Source organism: Bos indicus x Bos taurus, chromosome 11, assembly GCF_003369695.1.
Source record: "Bos indicus x Bos taurus breed Angus x Brahman F1 hybrid chromosome 11, Bos_hybrid_MaternalHap_v2.0, whole genome shotgun sequence".
In the NCBI taxonomy this organism is placed as follows: Eukaryota; Metazoa; Chordata; class Mammalia; order Artiodactyla; family Bovidae; genus Bos; species Bos indicus x Bos taurus.
In genome coordinates, this window is record NC_040086.1 from 7,326,941 (window position 1) to 7,345,889 (window position 18,949).

The window sequence follows — 18,949 nt, forward strand, 5'->3', positions numbered from 1 at the left end:
GGAACATGTAACTGGAATTGTACTGCATATACATTGAGATAAAATTGTCATCATGATGGTGTTGTATAGTGCTATCTAGGAATTGTGTCTTTTTAAAATTCATATCCTTTAATTACATTTATAGTTCTCTTTGTAAAGGTTTTGTGCATTTCATAAGTAGGATTATGTATTTCATGCATATGCAGAGAGAGTATATAATTATATATATATTTAGTAGAATATTATGTATATAATGGGCTTCCCAGGTGGCTCAGTGGTAAAGAATCTACCAGCCAATGCAGGAGACACAGGTTTGATTCCTGGGTCAGGAATATCCCCAGGAGGAGAAAATGGCAACCCACTCCAGTATTCTTGCCTGGAGAATCCCCATGGGCAGAGGAGCCTGGCGGGCCATGGTCCATGGGGTCACAGATTCGGACACAAGTCAGCACAGCAGCACAAGATCTTGTAAGGTTCAGCTCCAGGGTTACCTTTCCACAGAGCCCCCCTTGACCTGCTCCCTGTGTATCCCTCTCTTCCTGCTTCTACTTTGTTAACTGTTTTGTGTGTATCCTTCTCCTCACAAGACTATGATGTCCTCAAGCTGAGGTTCTTAACTGTCCATCTCTGAGTCCCCGATTCCCAAGCCTCTGACATGGACACGGTAAAAGCTCAATTCAGATTGTTTAACAGATTAATGAATGAATAGTTGAAATGTTTTCTGTGAATAAGACAAGTAGACTATTCCTCTGAACTGGATGAGCCTTTATTATTTCTTAGGATTTTCCTTTTCTTAGAATTCCAGAGCATCACATTTTCAATTTTTGCATCCTGTCCACATTTTTTTGTAGTAGCAGCTTTTGGGACATGGCCCTCTGAAAATATGCCAGTTTTTAAAGAGGAAGGAAAAATGAACAAAATGTTACTTATGCTCCGTTAAGTCTTGGGGGCAGGGTATCTTTTGTTGGTTATCAAGTATTAGGAGGTTACAAGTTATTCTTGAATTTTATACGGTTTTCCTCCCCGCTTCTTTTGTGCAGGGAATAACTATCCGACCACTGGTGGAGTTCCTTGATGTTAAGAGGTCCAATAAGAAGCAGCAAGCTGTCAGTGAGGAAATCCATTGTCGGGTAGGTGTTAATGTAGCAGATCAATTTAAGTGGTCACAGGGAAAATTATGGGATTAAGTCAGACAGCTTGACACCATGGTCTCATTTCCTGAAGAAGAGGTAACTGGCAGAGGGTGATGGGGTGTGGGGGGTGGGCTGAGGAAGAGCTGAATTGAGGGTAGAATGAACATAGCCCCCCATGGAGGTTACACACCTGCAGGAATGCAGGGCCAAGGAATCCCCTTTTAGCCCTTACTTCAGCCTGAAATGTTTCTACTGGAAAATTGTGACCATATTTCATAGTTTCCAAAAGTACAAACTATTGTGTTATGAATTCTAATTATCAATATGACAAACATCTCATGAATTTGTTTGAAGATGAATTGTCTTATTTGTTTTCAGTTAAAACTCAAGCAAACCAAAACCAAAAAGTATCAGCATCTTTGAAGTTTAGGCGTGATAGAAGTAGTAGTAGTATTTCTATTAGAATTCTGTAAATTTCTATAGTTATAATTTCTACACACAGAAATAATCACTATCATTTCTATAAGTAGGAATTAATAATTTCGTAAATAGAAACAGAAATGACTGATTTCGGGTAAAAATTAATCAACCAGCTGGCTTTTTCTGTTTTAGTTTTTTGATCACGTGAAGACCGGGATTGAAGATGTTTGTGGTCATTGGGGTCACAACTTTTGGAGAGACAAGTAAGAAGGCTTTAAGTGGCTCTGGATCAGTCTGGGAGCAGGACATACTGACTTGTGTTATTTTTTCAAACTTTCAGATCTTTCCTATTGTGCCATAGTCTGTCCTTTAAGATAAGATTTGGCTCTCATAGAGGCTTAGAACAATAGTAGCTTTAACAAGGTAGCAGCTTATTTCTCTCTTACGTAAGTATCAGGTAGGCAGTGTACGGTTAACAGGTGAATTATGCTCCACTGACTCCTCATGGTCCCAGGACCCTTCCTCCACCAAGAACCTCCATTTCCAAGGTTGCCTTTCAGGCCAAAAGTGGCTACTGTGGCACTAGCTATTACGTGCACATTCCAGGAAGAAAGTCAACAAAGAGACAAAGAATATGTCCTAGCTTCCGCCTAATCAAAGTTATCAGAGGCCTCACTCAGTTCTTCCAGTTGAATCACATGGCCTGGCCTTGCATGACCAGGACTGATTATATGGGCATTTCTCACTGTGGGGGAGGCCAAGGAATGCAGTCTGTTTGGTTTAAAACTGGGGGTTCCATTACTGTCTGTTCTTCCACACATGTTGAGGGGCTTTGTCAAAGGCAGAGCTCCAGAGCACCTGAGGAGATACATAGACTTGCAAAAATAGCAAATATTTTTAAAGTTACACTTCTCTGAAAAATTACGTGCATTTACATAGATGTGTGGGCTTCCCAGGTGGCGCAGAGGTAAAGATCTGTGTGCCAATGGGTTTGATCCCAGGGTTGAGAAGATCCCCTGGAGGAAGAAATGGCAACCCACTCCAGTATTCTTGCCTGAAGAATTCCAGGGACAAAGAAGCCTGGTGGGCTATAGTCCATGGGATCACCAAGAGTTGGACACGACTAAACATGCACACACACACATAAATGTGTATCTCTCTCTATGTATATATAATTTATGTGCTGGTTTAGTCGCTAAGTTGTGTCCGACTCTTGAGACCCCATGACTGTAGCCTGTCAGGCTGCTCTGTCCATGGATTTTCCAAGCAAGGATACTGGAGTGGGTTGCCCTTTCCTTCTCCAGGGGATCTTCCCAACCTAGGTATCAAACCTGGATCTCCTGCATTGCAGGCAGACTCTTTACTGTCTAAGCTAATATATAATTTATATGTAAATATATATATATATATATATATATATATATATATATATATATATGTATAAACACACATATATGTGTGTATCAGTTCAGTTCAGTTCAGTCACTCAGTCGTGTCTGACTCTTTGAGACCCCATGAATCGCAGCACACCAGGCCTCCCTGTCCATCACCATCTCCCAGAGTTCACTTAAACTCACGTCCATCGAGTTGGTGATGCCATCCAGCCATCTCATCCTCTGTTGTCCCCTTCTCCTCCTGCCCCCAGTCCCTCCCAGCATCAGAGTCTTTTCCAATGAGTCAACTCTTCGCATCAGGTGGCCAAAGTACTGGAGTTTCAGCTTTAGCATCATTCCTTCCAAAGAACACCCAGGGCTGATCTCCTTTAGAATGGACTGGTTGGATCTCCTTGCAGTCCAAGGGACTCTCAAGAGTCTTCTCCAACACCACAGTTCAAAAGCATCAATTCTTCAGTACTCAGCCTTCTTCACAGTCCAACTCTCACAGCCATACATGACCACAGGAAAAACCATTTCCTTGACTAGACGGACCTTTGTTGGCAAAGTAATGTCTCTGCTTTTGAATATGCTATCTAGGTTGGTCATAACTTTCCTTCCAAGGAGTAAGCGTTTTTTAATTTCATGGCTGCAGTCACCATCTGCAGTGATTTTGGAGCCCCCAAAAATAAAGTCTGACACTGTTTCCACTGTTTCCCCATCTATTTCCAGTGAAGTGATGGGACCAGATCTTAGTTTTCTGATTGTTGAGCGTTAAGCCAACTTTTTCACTCTCCTCTTTCACTTTCATCAAGAGGCTTTTTAGTTCCTCTTTACTTTCTGCCATAAGGGTGGTGTCATCTGCATATCTGAGGTTATTGATATTTCTCCTGGCGATCTTGATTCCAGCTTGTGCTTCTTCCAGCCCAGCATTTCTCATGATGCACTCTGCATAGAACTTAAATAAACAGGGTGACAATATACAGCCTTAATGTACTCCTTTTCCTATTTGGAACCAGTCTGTTGTTCCATGTCCAGTTGTAACTGTTGCTTCCTGACCTGCATACAGGTTTCTCAGGAGGCAGGTCAGGTGGTCTGGTATTCCCATCTCTCTCAGAATTTTCCACAGTTTATTGTGATTCACACAGTGTGTATACATGTGTGACATTAAAGATTCAGAACCTTTCTCAAGGATCTTATTGCTGAAATGCAAGTGGTACCCTACCAGGCACAATTAGGTGCACCCTTTAACATATACTGAAAAACAGACTTACGGGATCAAGAAATAAGGATTAATTCTAATAGCAGGGTTAGGACCTGTGTGGTACAGAAGCCGCTCCTCTGGGCAGGTGGGAGCTGACTGTGTGTATCTAAGTCAATGCCTTCCACATTGGTGTCTTGACTCAGGTATGGGGGGAGTGAACTAGGGAACTGACAAATGCTACAAATCGTACATGTGTTAAATTTGCTGGCACATCACTGTCTGGGAAAGACTTTTGAAGGAGGGTGTTTCCGCTGGTCCTTGAAGAGAGGCAGACAGGTCCCAAGATATATTTGGTGGATCCCTGTTCAACCTCTTGTCTTTTCTTTCCTAACTTGCAAGCAGATTTCCCCCTCCTTGCAAATTTACATGAAGTTCCCCAACCTACCAATGTACATAATTTAGCATAAGTACATCTTTGAGTGCTTCCTGTTTGCTCACATATTCTGACTTGACAGTGGACTACAGGAGCAATAGAAGCCATAGACTTGGGCCTTTAGAACTTTGCAATATAGTAAAGGCAACTAAGCAGTCACACAGCAAACGGGGGGGTGTGTGTGACATCATTAAGTAATGAGTTACGGAGACTACACGTGCTGGCACAACCTTCACAAGCCTGACCATGTTGTTTGCTAATGTTCAGAGGCCCCTGGACAGAGCCTTCCTTCATAACTAAAGGAAAAATATTTTGTTTGTATGAACAGAGTACTTGATTAGCGAGATGGGAGCACTTAGTAATAAAATAAAGTGAATTAAAATCTGTGTTGTAAAAACATGAAACAAAAGGCCAGTTGTCGTGGTGGTATTCACTTTTTTGGAAGCAGGAGGCAGAGCAGAGAACCCTGCTGTAACTCCCTCCATCATCCTGCTTTAGGTCTCTGGATGTCTATGCCAAGCCCATGATACAGGCTTTTCTGCCTCTTGTTCTTTGTTGTTGGCATGAAAGAGAGTCACTCAGTCGTGTCCGACTCTTTGCAACCTCATTGACTGTAGCCTGCCAGGCTCCACTGTCCATGAAATTCTTCAGGCAGGAACACTGGAGTGGGGAGCCATTTCTTTCTCCGAGGGATCTTCCTGACTTAGGGATTGAACCCAGGTCTCCTGCACTGCAGATGGATTCTGTACGTTCTGAGCGACCAGGGCAGCCCCATGCCTTTATCCATCTTCAGCATCCCTTTGAACCCGACCACTTTTATTTCTCTCGCATTGTATCAATCCTTTTCTGAAGTGATAAGTGAGCATGGTAATCCAGAGCAGTTTGTCCTTTTCCCAAGGGGAGACTGAACTAGAGATTTATCTCACTCCCCTGACGTCCAAACAGAAGGAAACATAGATATGGTGCAGGAATGAGGTTGGTTGGCCCTGGGGCAGTGGTAGGTGATGGAAGAGGTGAGCCCTGTGATCATGTGATTTGGTCCAGAAGGTGAAGGACTAGAGAAAGTCTAGCTTCATCCTGCCTTCTAGGCAAAAACACTTCATCTCTATATATGAGTCTGTTCTGGGCACACATCTGTAAGCTCTGGGCTAATTGGATGATAAATATAAAACATGGTGGAGCCAACCTTGATTCATGTCCGGAAGGTAATATTGCAACAAACGTGACACTTTCTCTGCAGTGTACATACTTCACTGAAGAAATTTATGAAGCCTTACATATTTGCATGCATGAAGTTTTCCAGGTAAATACAAATAATTTTCTGGATTGTCAAGCACAGTGTGCACTGCAGGTAGAGTAGAGAAGTTTGTGTGAAGGGATTTGACGCTGACACAGGTCATTCTTGAAATGAGTTCTCAGGTCTCATTTCTGGTCTGTACATAATGGTGGATGTTACAAAAATGGCATAAAAAACAAGCAACTGTTTTAGGTGTGTTGGGTATCCTGTTCTTCCCTCTGAAATCCTTTTACTGTAAATTTCTAATGGTCCTTCCAGAGAGTTCTTGAGCCATTTGCCCCTTTGAAAGTGAAATGAAAGGGTCATGCAGTAAGGATGTTTCTCATGTTTGGCAGAAGTTGTCTGATGATAGTAAAAAAGCCACGTACGTGTAGCTTGGCGGAGAAATGAAAAGTATGGAGATAGAGCAAATAGAGGCTATAAATCCTACTCTGCGTAGAGCAGATGTCACTGTCTTCAATGTTCATTCTTTTTGTGAGTCTCTAGTTGGGCTTCCCGGGTGGCACAGTGGTAAACAAGCTACCTGCCAGAGCAGGAGATGCGGATTTGATCCCTGGGTCAGGAAGATCCCCTGGAGTAGAAAATGGCAATCCACTCTAGGATTCTTGCCTGGAGAATGCTATGGACAGAGGAGCCTGGAGGGCTACAGTCCATGAGGTTGCAAAGAGTCGGACACAGCTGGGCAAAAAAAAAAAGAAAGAAAGAAAACTAAAACAACAACAACAATAATATTAATACAGGTTTGGAAAGGTGTTGTGTTGCTGCCAGGTGTCCTGGTTCAGTGAGCTTCACGTGAAATTCAAAATAAACTTGGATAAAAATAGGCCTAGTGTTTTGTGTGGAGACCAGTCAGTAGCAAAACTCTTTCAAGATAGCTTTCTGCAGTTGTTCTTAGCTCTCCTGTATTTGGAACAAAGGAGTAGTACCATGAATATAGCTTAACATTGTCCACTTTCATAGCACAGGTGTGCCTATAAACCACCTTGGACTTACAGTGATCATTGTAACACATTAATTTTTTCTCATCAAATATTTAGTGCATACTGATTCACTTGAATATTGGCATAATAGTTATAGACAAACCAACTCAATATTTGACTGCTTACAGGAGCAGTCACTTGTTATAGCTGATTCATGTTGTTGTACAGCAGAAACTAACACAGCATTGTGAGGCAGTTATACTCCAATTAAAAAATAAAGAAGAAAAAAAACCCTCAAAAGCAGAGGGAAAAAATTGTTCAATATTTCACACAGAACGAAGTTCAGGGTGACATATGCAGAAAGCGTTCCTCTTCTATCACCACATGAACAGGCTGCACAGTTGTCTTCAGAATCTATGATGCTGCTTAAGAAAATGTATAGGAAAAATAAAATGAAATACATTGTCTTTTTGCAGCAGGAAAAGGAAACAAAGTACTTAAGTTAGGAGGCAGAGAGTCAGCTCATCTGGCCAGGTCTTGCTCCAGCTTCAGAGCATCAGTGGGTCCTCGGCTGATCCTGGCCGGCCTTCTCTGATGTAAGTGGGGTCACTTAACTCTGCTCCATGGGACATTCACCTCTGTCCTGGGACCAAGGAGTCACTCCATGTACATCCTTCTCCTGCCATGTGGGAGCGTAAGAAGTGAGCTCCAGTGAGCAAGCCCATTCATAGCCTCTGCTCTCATCATCATGTCTCCTAACTGCCCATTGACCAAAGCAGGTGACATTATTGATCTCAGTGGCAGGAAGCAGGACTGAGCAGGTCACTTCAGCCATGGTGGAAGGGCATCACCAAGTAACCTGGTCTGTTACAGGGTGTGGGTCCAGGGAGGAACTGGACCGGATGATTCAGTCTGCCTCTAAGCTTACGAAGCACCTGGCAGTGTCCTGGACACTCGGAAGACAGGAAAACCAGAAAACAAAACAAAACACGGCCTGCCCATGGATCATTCTAACGCTCAGGGAAGAAAATCAGTAAATAAGCATTGGATAGCCTATTAGAAAATGCTGACTGCAATGGAGGAAAATGTGTCTGGGAAGAAGAAGAGCAAGTTCTGGAGTGCAGTTCTAGTGCAGTAGATAGGAAAGGCTCTGTGAGAAGATGACCTTCAAGAAAAGACTTAAAGGAACTCTGAGAGCAAGCCCTGCAGGTATTTGGGGAAGACTGTTCCTGAATGAAGGAGTAGTAAGTACAGAGACCCCGAGGTGGGAGCAGGGCTGGCACGTTTCTGGGACGGGCGGCCTCAGAGAGGCTGGACCTGAGCTAGAGCATCACAGCCTTGAGCAGGCAGCTCCAAGTGGTGTAGGGCCTCCAGGTCATTGTACTTGTACTCAGTGAGAGGCAGAGGAGTTGCGTGGTTTGACTGACTTCTTTTTTATTGAGAATTTTATTTATTTATTATTTTTGGCTGTGCTGGGTCTTCACTGTTGTGTGGGCTTTCTCTCCTTGCCATGAGTGGGTGCTGCTCTCTCGTTGGTGCGTGAGCTTCTCACCGTGGTGGCCTGTCTTGCTGCAGAGCACGAGATCTAGGTGCAGGGGTTTTAGTGTTCATGGTTACAGTGCCTGGGCTCAGTAGTGCCCCAGCCCTACTTGTAGCGCACAGGCTTAGCACGGGGGACCTTTTCTGGCCAGGGATCGAACCCACATCCCCTGCATTGGCAGGCGGGTTCTCAACCGCTGGGCCACCAGGGAAGTCCTTGATTTACACTTTAATGGGATCCCTGTGGCATTAGTGGTAAAGAACCTGTTTGCCAGTGCAGGAGACGTAGGAGACTCTGGTTCTCTCTCTAGGTCGGGAAGATCCCCTGGGGAAGGGCATGACAACCCACTCCAGTATCCTTGCCTGGAGTATCCCCACGGACAGAAGAGCCTAGTGGGCTACAGTCCACGGGGTTGCAAAGAGTTGGACACGGCTGAAGTGACTTAGCAGCAGCTGGTTTGCATCAAGGATAGGCTATAGAAACACAGTGGCAGGAGCAGGAAAACCAATTTGGTGCCTGTTGCAACAACCCATTGAGAGATGGTGATGCTCAGGTGGCACTAGTGGTAAGGAACCCACCTGCCAATGCAGGAGACAGAGGAGACGTGGGTTCCATCCCTGGGCTGGGAAGATCCCCTGGAGGAGGGCATGGCAGCCCACTCCAGTATTCTTACCTGGAGAATCCCATAGACAGAAGAGCCTGGTGGGTACTGTCCATGGGGTTGCACAGAGCTGGACATGACTAATGCGACTTAGCACGCAATGCTGGGCCCAGGGCGATGGCAGGAGAATGATTAGATTTTGGGTGTATGGTAATGCTGGAACCAACAGCAGTTGTTGATAGAGTGGATGTAGAGTATTCGTTTGCCAGAGCTGCTGTCACAACGTACCACATGTCTGTGCCTTAAATAGGAGTTTATTTTCTCATAGTTCTAGGGGCTGGATGTCCAAGAATAAGATGTCAGTGAAACTGGTTCCTTTGGAACTGAGAGGGAAGGGTCTCCTTCAGGTATCCTTTCTTGGCTTGTGGATGTCCTTCTTTTTTCTGCTTCTTCACATCATCTTCTCTATTTACATGTCTGTGTCTGAATTTCCTCTTACAATACACACACCGGTCATATTGGATTCAGGCCCACTAATGACCTCACTTTAACTTAATCAGATATCTCCAAATATGGTCACATTCTGAGGTCCTGGGGACCAGGACTGTAACATATGGATTTTGAGGGGAACACAGTTCAGGCTATAATGTGGAATATCAGAGAAGGCAAAGAATCAGAGATGACATCAGGGTTTTTGACCAAATGGAGTTGTCGCTAACTGAAATGGGGATGACTTGGGAGAAGATCCATTAGAGCATGCCAAGTTTGAGATGTCCAAGTGCAGAGGTTGAGCAGGAGTCTAGATACTCATTTCTGGGGTTTGGGAGAGAAGTTGAAGCTGGAGACACATTTGGGAGTCTTGGGCATGAAAAGTGAAAATGTTAGTCACTCAGTCATGTCCGGCTCTTTGTGAACCCATGGACTGTAGCCCATCAGGTTCCTCTGTCCATGGAATTCTCCAAGCAAAAATACTGGGGAAGGGCATCCCATTTTCCTGGGGATCTTCCCTGACCCAGGGATCAAGCTGATGTCTCCTGTGTCTCCTGCACTGGCTGGCAGGTTCTTTACCACTAAGGCCACTTGGGAAGCCCCATTAGATATAAGTATATTGTGGTTAAAACAAAAATATACTAATATGTGCTCTCTCTATATATTAAGGTATGCACCTACAAAAATAAATACAATGATCAGACTAACTAAACACTGCTACTATTTTTTCCCCCTGGGAGTAGTGGAAATTATTTTATTGGTAAAAACAGATTTTTTTTTTCTTATTCAGTGTCATGTTAATTAATTGAAGTTTTGATTTTGCTTATTTCCAGGTTTAAGAAGTTTGATGACAAGTACCTGAGGAAGCTTTTGATTCGGGAGAACCAACCGAAGTCAAGCATTGTGTCTTTATACAAAAAGCTTGAAATAAAACATGCCATTGAGATGGCAGAAACTGGGATGATAAGCACTGTTCCTTCTTTTGCATCTTTAAAGTAAGTCCTATTTTGAAAATAGAAGTTAATGTGGCTTCCCAAGTACCTCAGTGGTAAAAGAACCTACCTGCCAGTACAAGAGAAACAGGTTCAATCCCTGAATCAGGAAGATCCCCTGGAGGAGGAAATGGCAACCCACTCCAGTATTCTTGCCTGGAAAATCCCATGGACATAGAAGCCCAGTGGGCTACAGTCCATGAGGTTGCAGAGAGTCGCACTCGACTGAGCATCTGAGCAACTTATTGCTATGTAGGTGTTTATAGTTTTGTGAAACCAGTAATAATAAGAAATTTGACTTATGTCCTAACATGAATCCTTAAGACCTCACAGCAGAAAGAGCTACTGGTTAAAATGTGAAAACCTGGAAGTGTGTCCTTTATTTTCTATTATATCATGTCACGTTATGTTGTGTTATTGTAGAATGGACCAGTCAGAAAGTACCTGGTCATGTTTAGGATGATTACGTATTTATTGTATTTGCTTTGGACAGTTCAGTGTGTTCTGAAAGTAAAGCCTCTTTAGCAAGCATTTTGAAATGGAATAGTTTAAGGTGTGTTATGATTTGCAATTATAAAGATGCATGTAATTACACAGCTATTTCCTCATGGATTATTCACAGAGTCATAACTTAAGGCTTGGAAAGAACATTTAGTGGCGATCTCGTGCAGAGGTGCTCAACACAGGCTGTACATTGGAAATACTGTAGGAGCATTTCAATAACACATATTTCTGGGCCCCAGCCAGACCAATAAAATCAGGATCTCTGGTGTTGAGGCTCAGGTATAGGTTTTTTATATATAAGTGATGTGTATGAACCTATAGCCTGTCATACAGAATCAAGTTAAGTTAGAGAAAAACAAATATCGCATATTAGCCAGTATATATGGAATCTAGAAAAATGGTACTGATAAATCTATTTGCAGGGCAGGAATAGAGATGCCAGTGTAGAGAATGGGCTTGTGACTACAGAGGGGGCAGGAGAGGGTGGGATGAATTGAGAGAGTAGCTCTGACTATATACACGACCATGTGTGAAATAGATAGCTGGCGGGAAGCTGCTCTGTAGCACAGGGAGCTCAGCTCGGTGCTCTGTGATGACCTAGAGGGGTGGGATGTGAGGTGGTGAGAGGGAGGTCCAGGAGGTAGGGGATATATGTGCACATATAGCTGATTCACAATTTTGTACAGCAGAAACTCACACAACATTGTAAAGCAATTATATTCTAATAAAAATATATTTAAACTTACAGAAGTTTATAATAAGGAGTCCAGTATTGAGATGCATTGACCTAGTCTGTCTCCCTAATTTTAAAAACGAGAAGATGAATACCCAGGATGTAAAGTGACTTAAACACTTATAGCAAATCCGTAGCAGAATAATAAATCAGATCAGATCAGATCAGTCACTCAGTCATGTCCAGCTCTTTGTGACCCCTTGAATCGCAGCACGTCAGGCCTCCCTGTCCATCACCAACTCCCGGAATTCACTCACATTCACGTCCATCGAGTCAGTGATGCCATCCAGCCATCTCATCCTCTGTCGTCCCCTTCTCCTCCTGCCCCCAATCCCTCCCAGCATCAGAGTCTTTTCCAATGAGTCAACTTTTTGCATGAGGTGGCCAAAGTACTGGAGTTTCAGCTTTAGCATCATTCCTTCCAAAGAAATCCCAGGACTGATCTCCTTCAGAATGGACTGGTTGGACCTCCTTGCAGTCCAAGGGACTCTCAAGAGTCTTCTCCAACACCACAGTTCAAAAGCATCAATCCTTCGACGCTCAGCCTTCTTCACAGTCCAACTCTCACATCCATACATGACCACAGGAAAAACCATAGCCTTGACTAGACGAACCTTTGTTGGCAAAGTACTGTCTCTGCTTTTGAATGTGCTATCTAGGGTGGTCATAACTTTCCTTCCAAGGAGTAAGCGTCTTTTAATTTCATGGCTGCAGTCACCATCTGTAGTGATTTTGGAGCCCAGAAAAATAAAGTCTGACACTGTTTCCACTGTTTTCCCATCTATTTCCCATGAAGTGGTGGGACCGGATGCCATGATCTTCGTTTTCTGAATGTTGAGCTTTAAGCCAACTTTATAAATACTGTCAGTAAATTAGCAAATGAGTTTATCACGTAAGCATCATTCCTCCTCTACATGACAAATTTCAGGTTACAATGATTTCTTCTTTCATTGATGAGCTTGAAGCTCATTTCAGCAAAGTGTCACCTAAATTAAAATGCTAGCTATGGAAGGGTTGAAATGAAAGAAACTCCAAATCACACCCAACCATATAAACTCCGATTTTCACTAGGATGATAGTCCCCTATAAAAATTATTGCAGTTTACACAATCCAGAATAAAAAGTAGTGGTGGTCAGGATGACTCAGAAATGAAGGCATTATATTGCACTGGAGATAGTGGTGATTGAGCAGAATGACTGATTTATAGTCCCAGCTCTGCAAATCACTCACTGTGTGACCTTAAGCAGGTGCATCTGTTTCCCTGAGATTGAGTTTCTTCAAGTAGAAAATGGGGCTATACTTGCTCCTTGAAGTTTACTCCAGGTTCACCATTTATGATCTTTCTTAGGCACTGTTCCTTTTGTGGGTGCAGCACAAAATAATTCAACTATCCAGCTTCTCAAAAGGGAGTCATTGACTTCGTGGTCATAGAAGAAGGAGATCTCAGCTCTACCTCTGTTCACAGTTCATCTTGAAGCCAGTCGAAAGTGGAGTAAAGGCAAAGGTTTAAGGTTAGGGAAGGGGGTAACAAAAAGTGATGGACAATTACATATCATTTACGTGGGTAAATGATTGCCATGCTCACCATTCCACCTCTTCTGAAGTGTTTCCTTTGGAGGAGGATAGAAGCGAAAAAGACAGGCAGTAAGGCATCATATTTCTGGCAATAATTAACTGAGTCCAGACCAAACTACTGAGAAAACTAGAGGGAAAGGACAAAATGTATTTTAAATATCTGCTGGAAAGCCGGACAGTATCCATACAGTGAGGAATTTCTTGGCTAGAAGTCAAAAAAAGAGGGAAGTTCAAGAGGATAGAACTGGCATTTATTGCTATTTTCTGTCTGGAATTTGGAGAACGTGTCTTAAGAGTCTAAAAAGCTAAAACAGGGTTTTTGACAGACTAATTGGTCTTAGAGAATAAAATTAGAATTCAGAACCTACCAAGAAGGAGGACCATTTGTATGTACTCAGCTATAGGTTTTTACTTCAAAATCCTACACCTTAACCCTCAAGGGAAAGAAGCCCAGCCTAGAATTATCTCAATTCTTGATTGTTTAAACCATCAGAGACTGAGATTGCCTCTATCTCAGCTGCTCAAGAGAAGTAAGTTTAAATCTTCTCTGGAAGAAAATAAGATTGTAAAGAGTATCCCCATGATTAAAGTATCCCCATGATTGTTTTATATATGTCTAATACTCAATCCAAAATAACCAAGCGTATGAGTAGACAGGAAATGTGACTGAAAAAACACTGAGAAACAATCAACAAAATATAAAATAATAGTCGACACAAAAGGGATTCAGATCATTGAATTGTCAGCCAGGGACTTTAAAATAGAAATAAAAACATGTTTCAGGAAAGAAAGTGGCATTGACCCTTTTGGCATTGTCATGGAGATTATATAAACAAAAAAGACTAGAGGGAAGGATTTGAGCTGAAAATAAAGTAACTAAATTTAGGATCTCCTTTGACAGCTATCAAAGTGGACTAGATAAAGTTGAAGAGAAAAGGAATTAATTGAAAGATAGGACAGAAGGAAAGATCAGGATGAAAAACAGTATGAAAAAAAAAAAAAAGATGAAAAAGAAAGTGAGAAATATATGGGACAGATTCATATATACTGAAAAGCTCCAGAAGGAGTTGAGAGAGAAATTGGTAGAAGCAATGTCTTAAAGAATATTTACTGAGGATCTCCTCAAACAGATAAAAGACATGAGTTCTGACAGCCTCAAGCAGATTAGATAAGGAGAGAACCAAATGTAGATACAGGTTCATAAAACTGCTGAAAGTAAAAAAAAACAAAACAAAACAAAAAAAAACAAAGAGAAAATCTTAAACGTACTCAGAGGGGAAAAAAAGAGACCTATTTTCTTCAAAAGAGAAAAAACCTGACCACTGATTTTTCAATAAAAACCAGTGGACACTATTGGTAGCTTCAAAATTCTCAAAAAATGTAACTGAACCTAGAATTCCATATCCTGCTAAAATATCCTTTAAAAAAGTAGAATTAAAACTTAGGAACTTCTTGCATTTAGGAACCCTAGACAGCACTTCAGAACTATACTTGGGAACCATTTAAAACAACAGGATCACCAATAAAAAGCACAAAAATGTGAAGAACATTCCACTAGGTGGTGAAAAGGACCTTTTTTTTTTTTTTAACAGTATGAACACGGAGATTAAGAGGCAAAGGGTTGACATATTTGGCCTCATTTGGAAACCTGCATGCAAGGTTTCCAAACCTTGCAAACCTCACTTTGCAAGTGTCTGAGAATGATTGGGACAGTACCCTGAGTACTGGTAATGTGTTTTTAAATAAACTGTAGCAAGTCAGTGAATTTGCAAATATGGACTCCCTGAACAAAGAGGACCAACTGTATGAACATATGTAGTATAAATGGTGTCTTTGTAAATATTTCTAATGAGGTATTTTAAAAAATAGAGCCATAATAGTAAAATTCAGCTCATTAAGTTTTGTGGAAATAGAACAATCCTATGCTACTTTATTTATGGAGCATTAGAAATAATAAAGTGATAGCATTGCAAGCTACTCTAGTCTTTCCTCTTTAAATAGTTGCATGAACAGACTGAAAGAACTGGTGCATGATTAAACTTATGTGAATGATTTTGACACTGAAATAAATGTTTTAGATTTTTTGAATTATTTTAAACTACTAAATAATTCCTAAGTATTATTCATTAAGTTTCTTCTTGTTAAATGATGGTATTACGTCTCTAAGGAAGAACATAGATGAATTTAATACTTGTTGAATAGTAAAATGTGTTTTCCTAAACGTTCACAGTGACTGCCGTGAAGAAAAAGTAAGGAAGCTCACGCCTGGTGAAATGGATGAAATCCGAGAAATATTGTCAAGAAATCTCTATCAGATCCGTCAGCGAGTAAGAATAATTTATTTATCAAAATATGTCCTTGCCTTTGGAGGAGGAAATGGCAACCCGCTCCAATATTCTTGCGTGGAGAATCCCATGGGCAGAGGAGCCTGCAGGGCTATAGTCCATGGGCTTGCAAAGAGTCAGACACGACTGAGTGACTGAGCACATACCTACTTGCCTTTGGTTAAAAATGTACCTGCAGACTTGACGCTGTTCAGTTACAGGGCCCGTTGCCACCATCGTGCCAGCCTCTGCAGGTCCCACACCAGGCACTTCCTTCCCTCAGACCTCCCACCCCCCAGGGGCCTGTTCCATTAGCATACAGCTCTCCTCCCAGACACCTTGGTCAAGGCTGGAGGCTGGAATCCCAGGGAGGTAAGAGTTCTGCTACCAAAGACTTGGAGATAAAAACACGTGTTATCTAATGGTGAAGAAAGTAAATTGATTGCTCTTTAAACTTTTTGAATGAAATAGCTTTATCACTTAGAAGACTTTTCAAAATGTATGTAACCTTCCTCATTGTTTGTAGAGTGCAACCATTTCTTCCTTTGCTGTATCTTCCGAGCCACTTCTTTCAACCCATTTCCATCACGGAGCCTCATTCTCATAGTTTGCTAATAATACAGCCGACACTTAGTGTGTGCGGTTTGCCAGCCCCCATTTCCGTGTGTTGTGTATCTGAACTCTTCATCCTCCAGCAAGTGGTGTTACTATTGTCTCCATTTTAAGGATGAAGAAACTGAGGCACAATGAGGTGACCTGGTACATGGACACAGTGCTTGTCAGGGATCCTGGTCACTCACATCAAGGGCTTTAATGGAGCTTCTTAGCTGACCTCACAGCCCATCCCATTCCATCTGACATCACGGCAGTTCCACTCTTTTCTTAAAGTTCTTTTTATTTATAGAAAATATTTTTTCAGTCGTTCTTGAATTCAATATTGTTTCTGTGGTTTATGTTCTGGCTTGTGGGCCTGGAGGCATATGGGAATCTTAGGTCCCCAACCAGGGATTGAACCCACACCCCTTGGATTGGGAGGCGAAGTCTTAACCACTGGACCAGCAGAGATGTCCCTTAAAGCCCCTTTTAATAAAGCATCTTTCTGTTTAAAATGAGACAAAACAGTTGTGGCTTCCAGGCTCAAGTGTTCTTTCAGCCTTTGGGATCTGTATTCAGGTTCCCCCTTAACCAGCCGTGCTGCCACCCGCCCCTCACCCACCCACCCATGCGCCCACAGAGCTATGGGTCTGGAATTCCTCAGACTGTGTTGCTGTCTTCTGCATCTCCACTTGAAATGCCCCACTCCTTCCTGTCAGTTGATCCATATTCTCCAATCTTTAAGGTTTCCTCAGCACCCTCTAAATTATTCCCCGGCCTGTCTTTGAATGGGCTATCACTTAGAGCTCCTACATACCACATCATTTTAGCATTTCTTTTCACAATTTCATATTATTTTGTTAGTTTCACATGCTCAACTAGATAGCAGGAAATGAGTGTGGTTCTGTGGTACTTCTGTTTATCTTTACTACATCTGATATGTTATTTAGCCATTATGTTGTGTCCGACTCTTTGTGACCCCATGGACTGTAGCCCGCCAGGCTGCTCTGTCCATGGGATTTCCCAGGCAAGAACACTGGAGTGGGTTGCCATTTCCTTCTCCAGGGAATATTCCCGACCCAGGAATCAAGCCCTTGTCTCCTGTATTGGCAGGTGGATTCTTTACCACTGAGTCACCTGGGAAGCCCAGGTCTGATACAGTTCTGGGGATAAGACTATTCCCAAGAAGTATGCATTAATTCTATCAGAAAATGAACTTAATTACTGACTACAGTTTATTTTAGGAAATGGATTTCTGTATAGCTTATAGCTATACTTCTCCAAGCCAGGCTTCAACAGTACATGAACCGTGAACTTCCAGACGTTTAAGCTGGATTTAGAAAAGGCAGAGTGAACCAGAGATCAAATTGCCAACATCTGCTGGATCACTGAAAAAGCAAGGGAGTTCCAGAAAAACCTTCTACTTCTGCTTTATTGACTATGCCAAAGGCTTTGACTGTGTGGATCGCAATAAACTGTGGAAAATTCTTCAAGAGATGGGAATACCAGACTACCTGACCTGCCTCTTGAGAAATCTGTGTGCAGATTCAGGAAGCAATAGTTAGACCTGGACATGGAACAACAGATTGATTCCAAATCAGGAAAGGAGTATGCCAAGGCTGTATACTGTCACCCTGCTTATTTAACTTATATGCAGAGTACATCATAAGAAACGCTGGGCTGAATGAAGCACAAGCTGGAACCAAGATTGCCAGGAGAAATATCAATAACCTCAGATATTCAGATGACTCCACCCTTATGGCAGAAAGTGAAGAAGAATTAAAAGACCTCTTGATGAAAGTGAAAGCAGAGAGTGAAAAAGTTGGCTTAAAGCTCAGCATTCAGAAATCTAAGATCATGGCATCTGGTCCCATTACTTCATGGCAAATAGATGGGGAAACAGTGGAAACAGTAGCAGACTTTATTTTGGGGGGCTCCAAAATCACTGCAGATGGTGACTGCAGCCATGACATTAAAAGATGCTTGCTGCTTGGAAGAAACGTTCTCACCAACCTAGACAGCATATTAAAAAAGAGACATTTCTTTGCCAACAAAGGTCCATCTAGTCAAGGCTATGGTTTTTCCAGTAGTCCTGTATGGATGTGAAAGTTGTACTATAAAGAAAGCTGAGCGCCGAAGAATTGATGCTTTTGAACTGTGGTGTTGGAGAAGACTCTTGAGAGTCTCTTGGACTGCAAGCAGATCCAACCAGTCCATTCTAAAGGAAATCAGTCCTGAATATCATTGGAAGGACTGATGCTGAAGCTGAAACTCTAATACCTTGGTCACCTAATGCCAAGAGCTGACTCACTGGTAAAGACCCTGATGCTGAGAAAGATTGAAGGCATGAGGAGAAGGGGACAACAGAGGATGAGATGGTCGGATGGCATCACCTATTCAGTGTACATGAGTTTGAGTAAACTCCGGGAGTTGCTGATGGACAGGGAGGCCTGGTGTGCTGCGGTCCATGGGGTCGCAAAGAGTCAGACACGACTGAGCGACTGAACTGACTGATAGCTTACAGAACTAAAAATGTATACCCTGGACAGCCCTACTTTATGTTGTGTGGCTTCAAATATTAGGATATGATTATTGCTGGTGGAGACAGCTACTTTTCTCAATTTGAAAAGAAATGCTCTTAAGTTAATTAGAGGGTCATAGCACCACCAAGTGGCCCAAAGTGGTTGGTTTTCCTACCAGTCTTACTATCAGTAGAGAATGTATGAATTTTTTTTTTCCCCAGCTGCTACTGATGAGTAAATACATATAAGGTACTTCAAAGGAGTCAAAGATGCTTGATGAATTCAATCATTTTCCAATTTATAAAGATCATACTT

General features: G+C 42.2%; 1 protein-coding gene across 1 annotated transcript in view; it reads left to right on the forward strand.

Annotated features, from left to right (window-relative positions):
- Positions 1-18,949, forward strand: part of SLC9A2 (solute carrier family 9 member A2) — a 90,980-nt gene that overhangs the window by 65,579 nt on the left and 6,452 nt on the right. The window contains exons 6-9 of the mRNA XM_027554775.1: positions 1,020-1,109; positions 1,725-1,795; positions 10,223-10,384; positions 15,425-15,521. Of these exons, the coding sequence (XP_027410576.1) occupies positions 1,020-1,109; positions 1,725-1,795; positions 10,223-10,384; positions 15,425-15,521 (420 nt within the window). The remainder of the gene's footprint in view (positions 1-1,019; positions 1,110-1,724; positions 1,796-10,222; positions 10,385-15,424; positions 15,522-18,949) is intronic.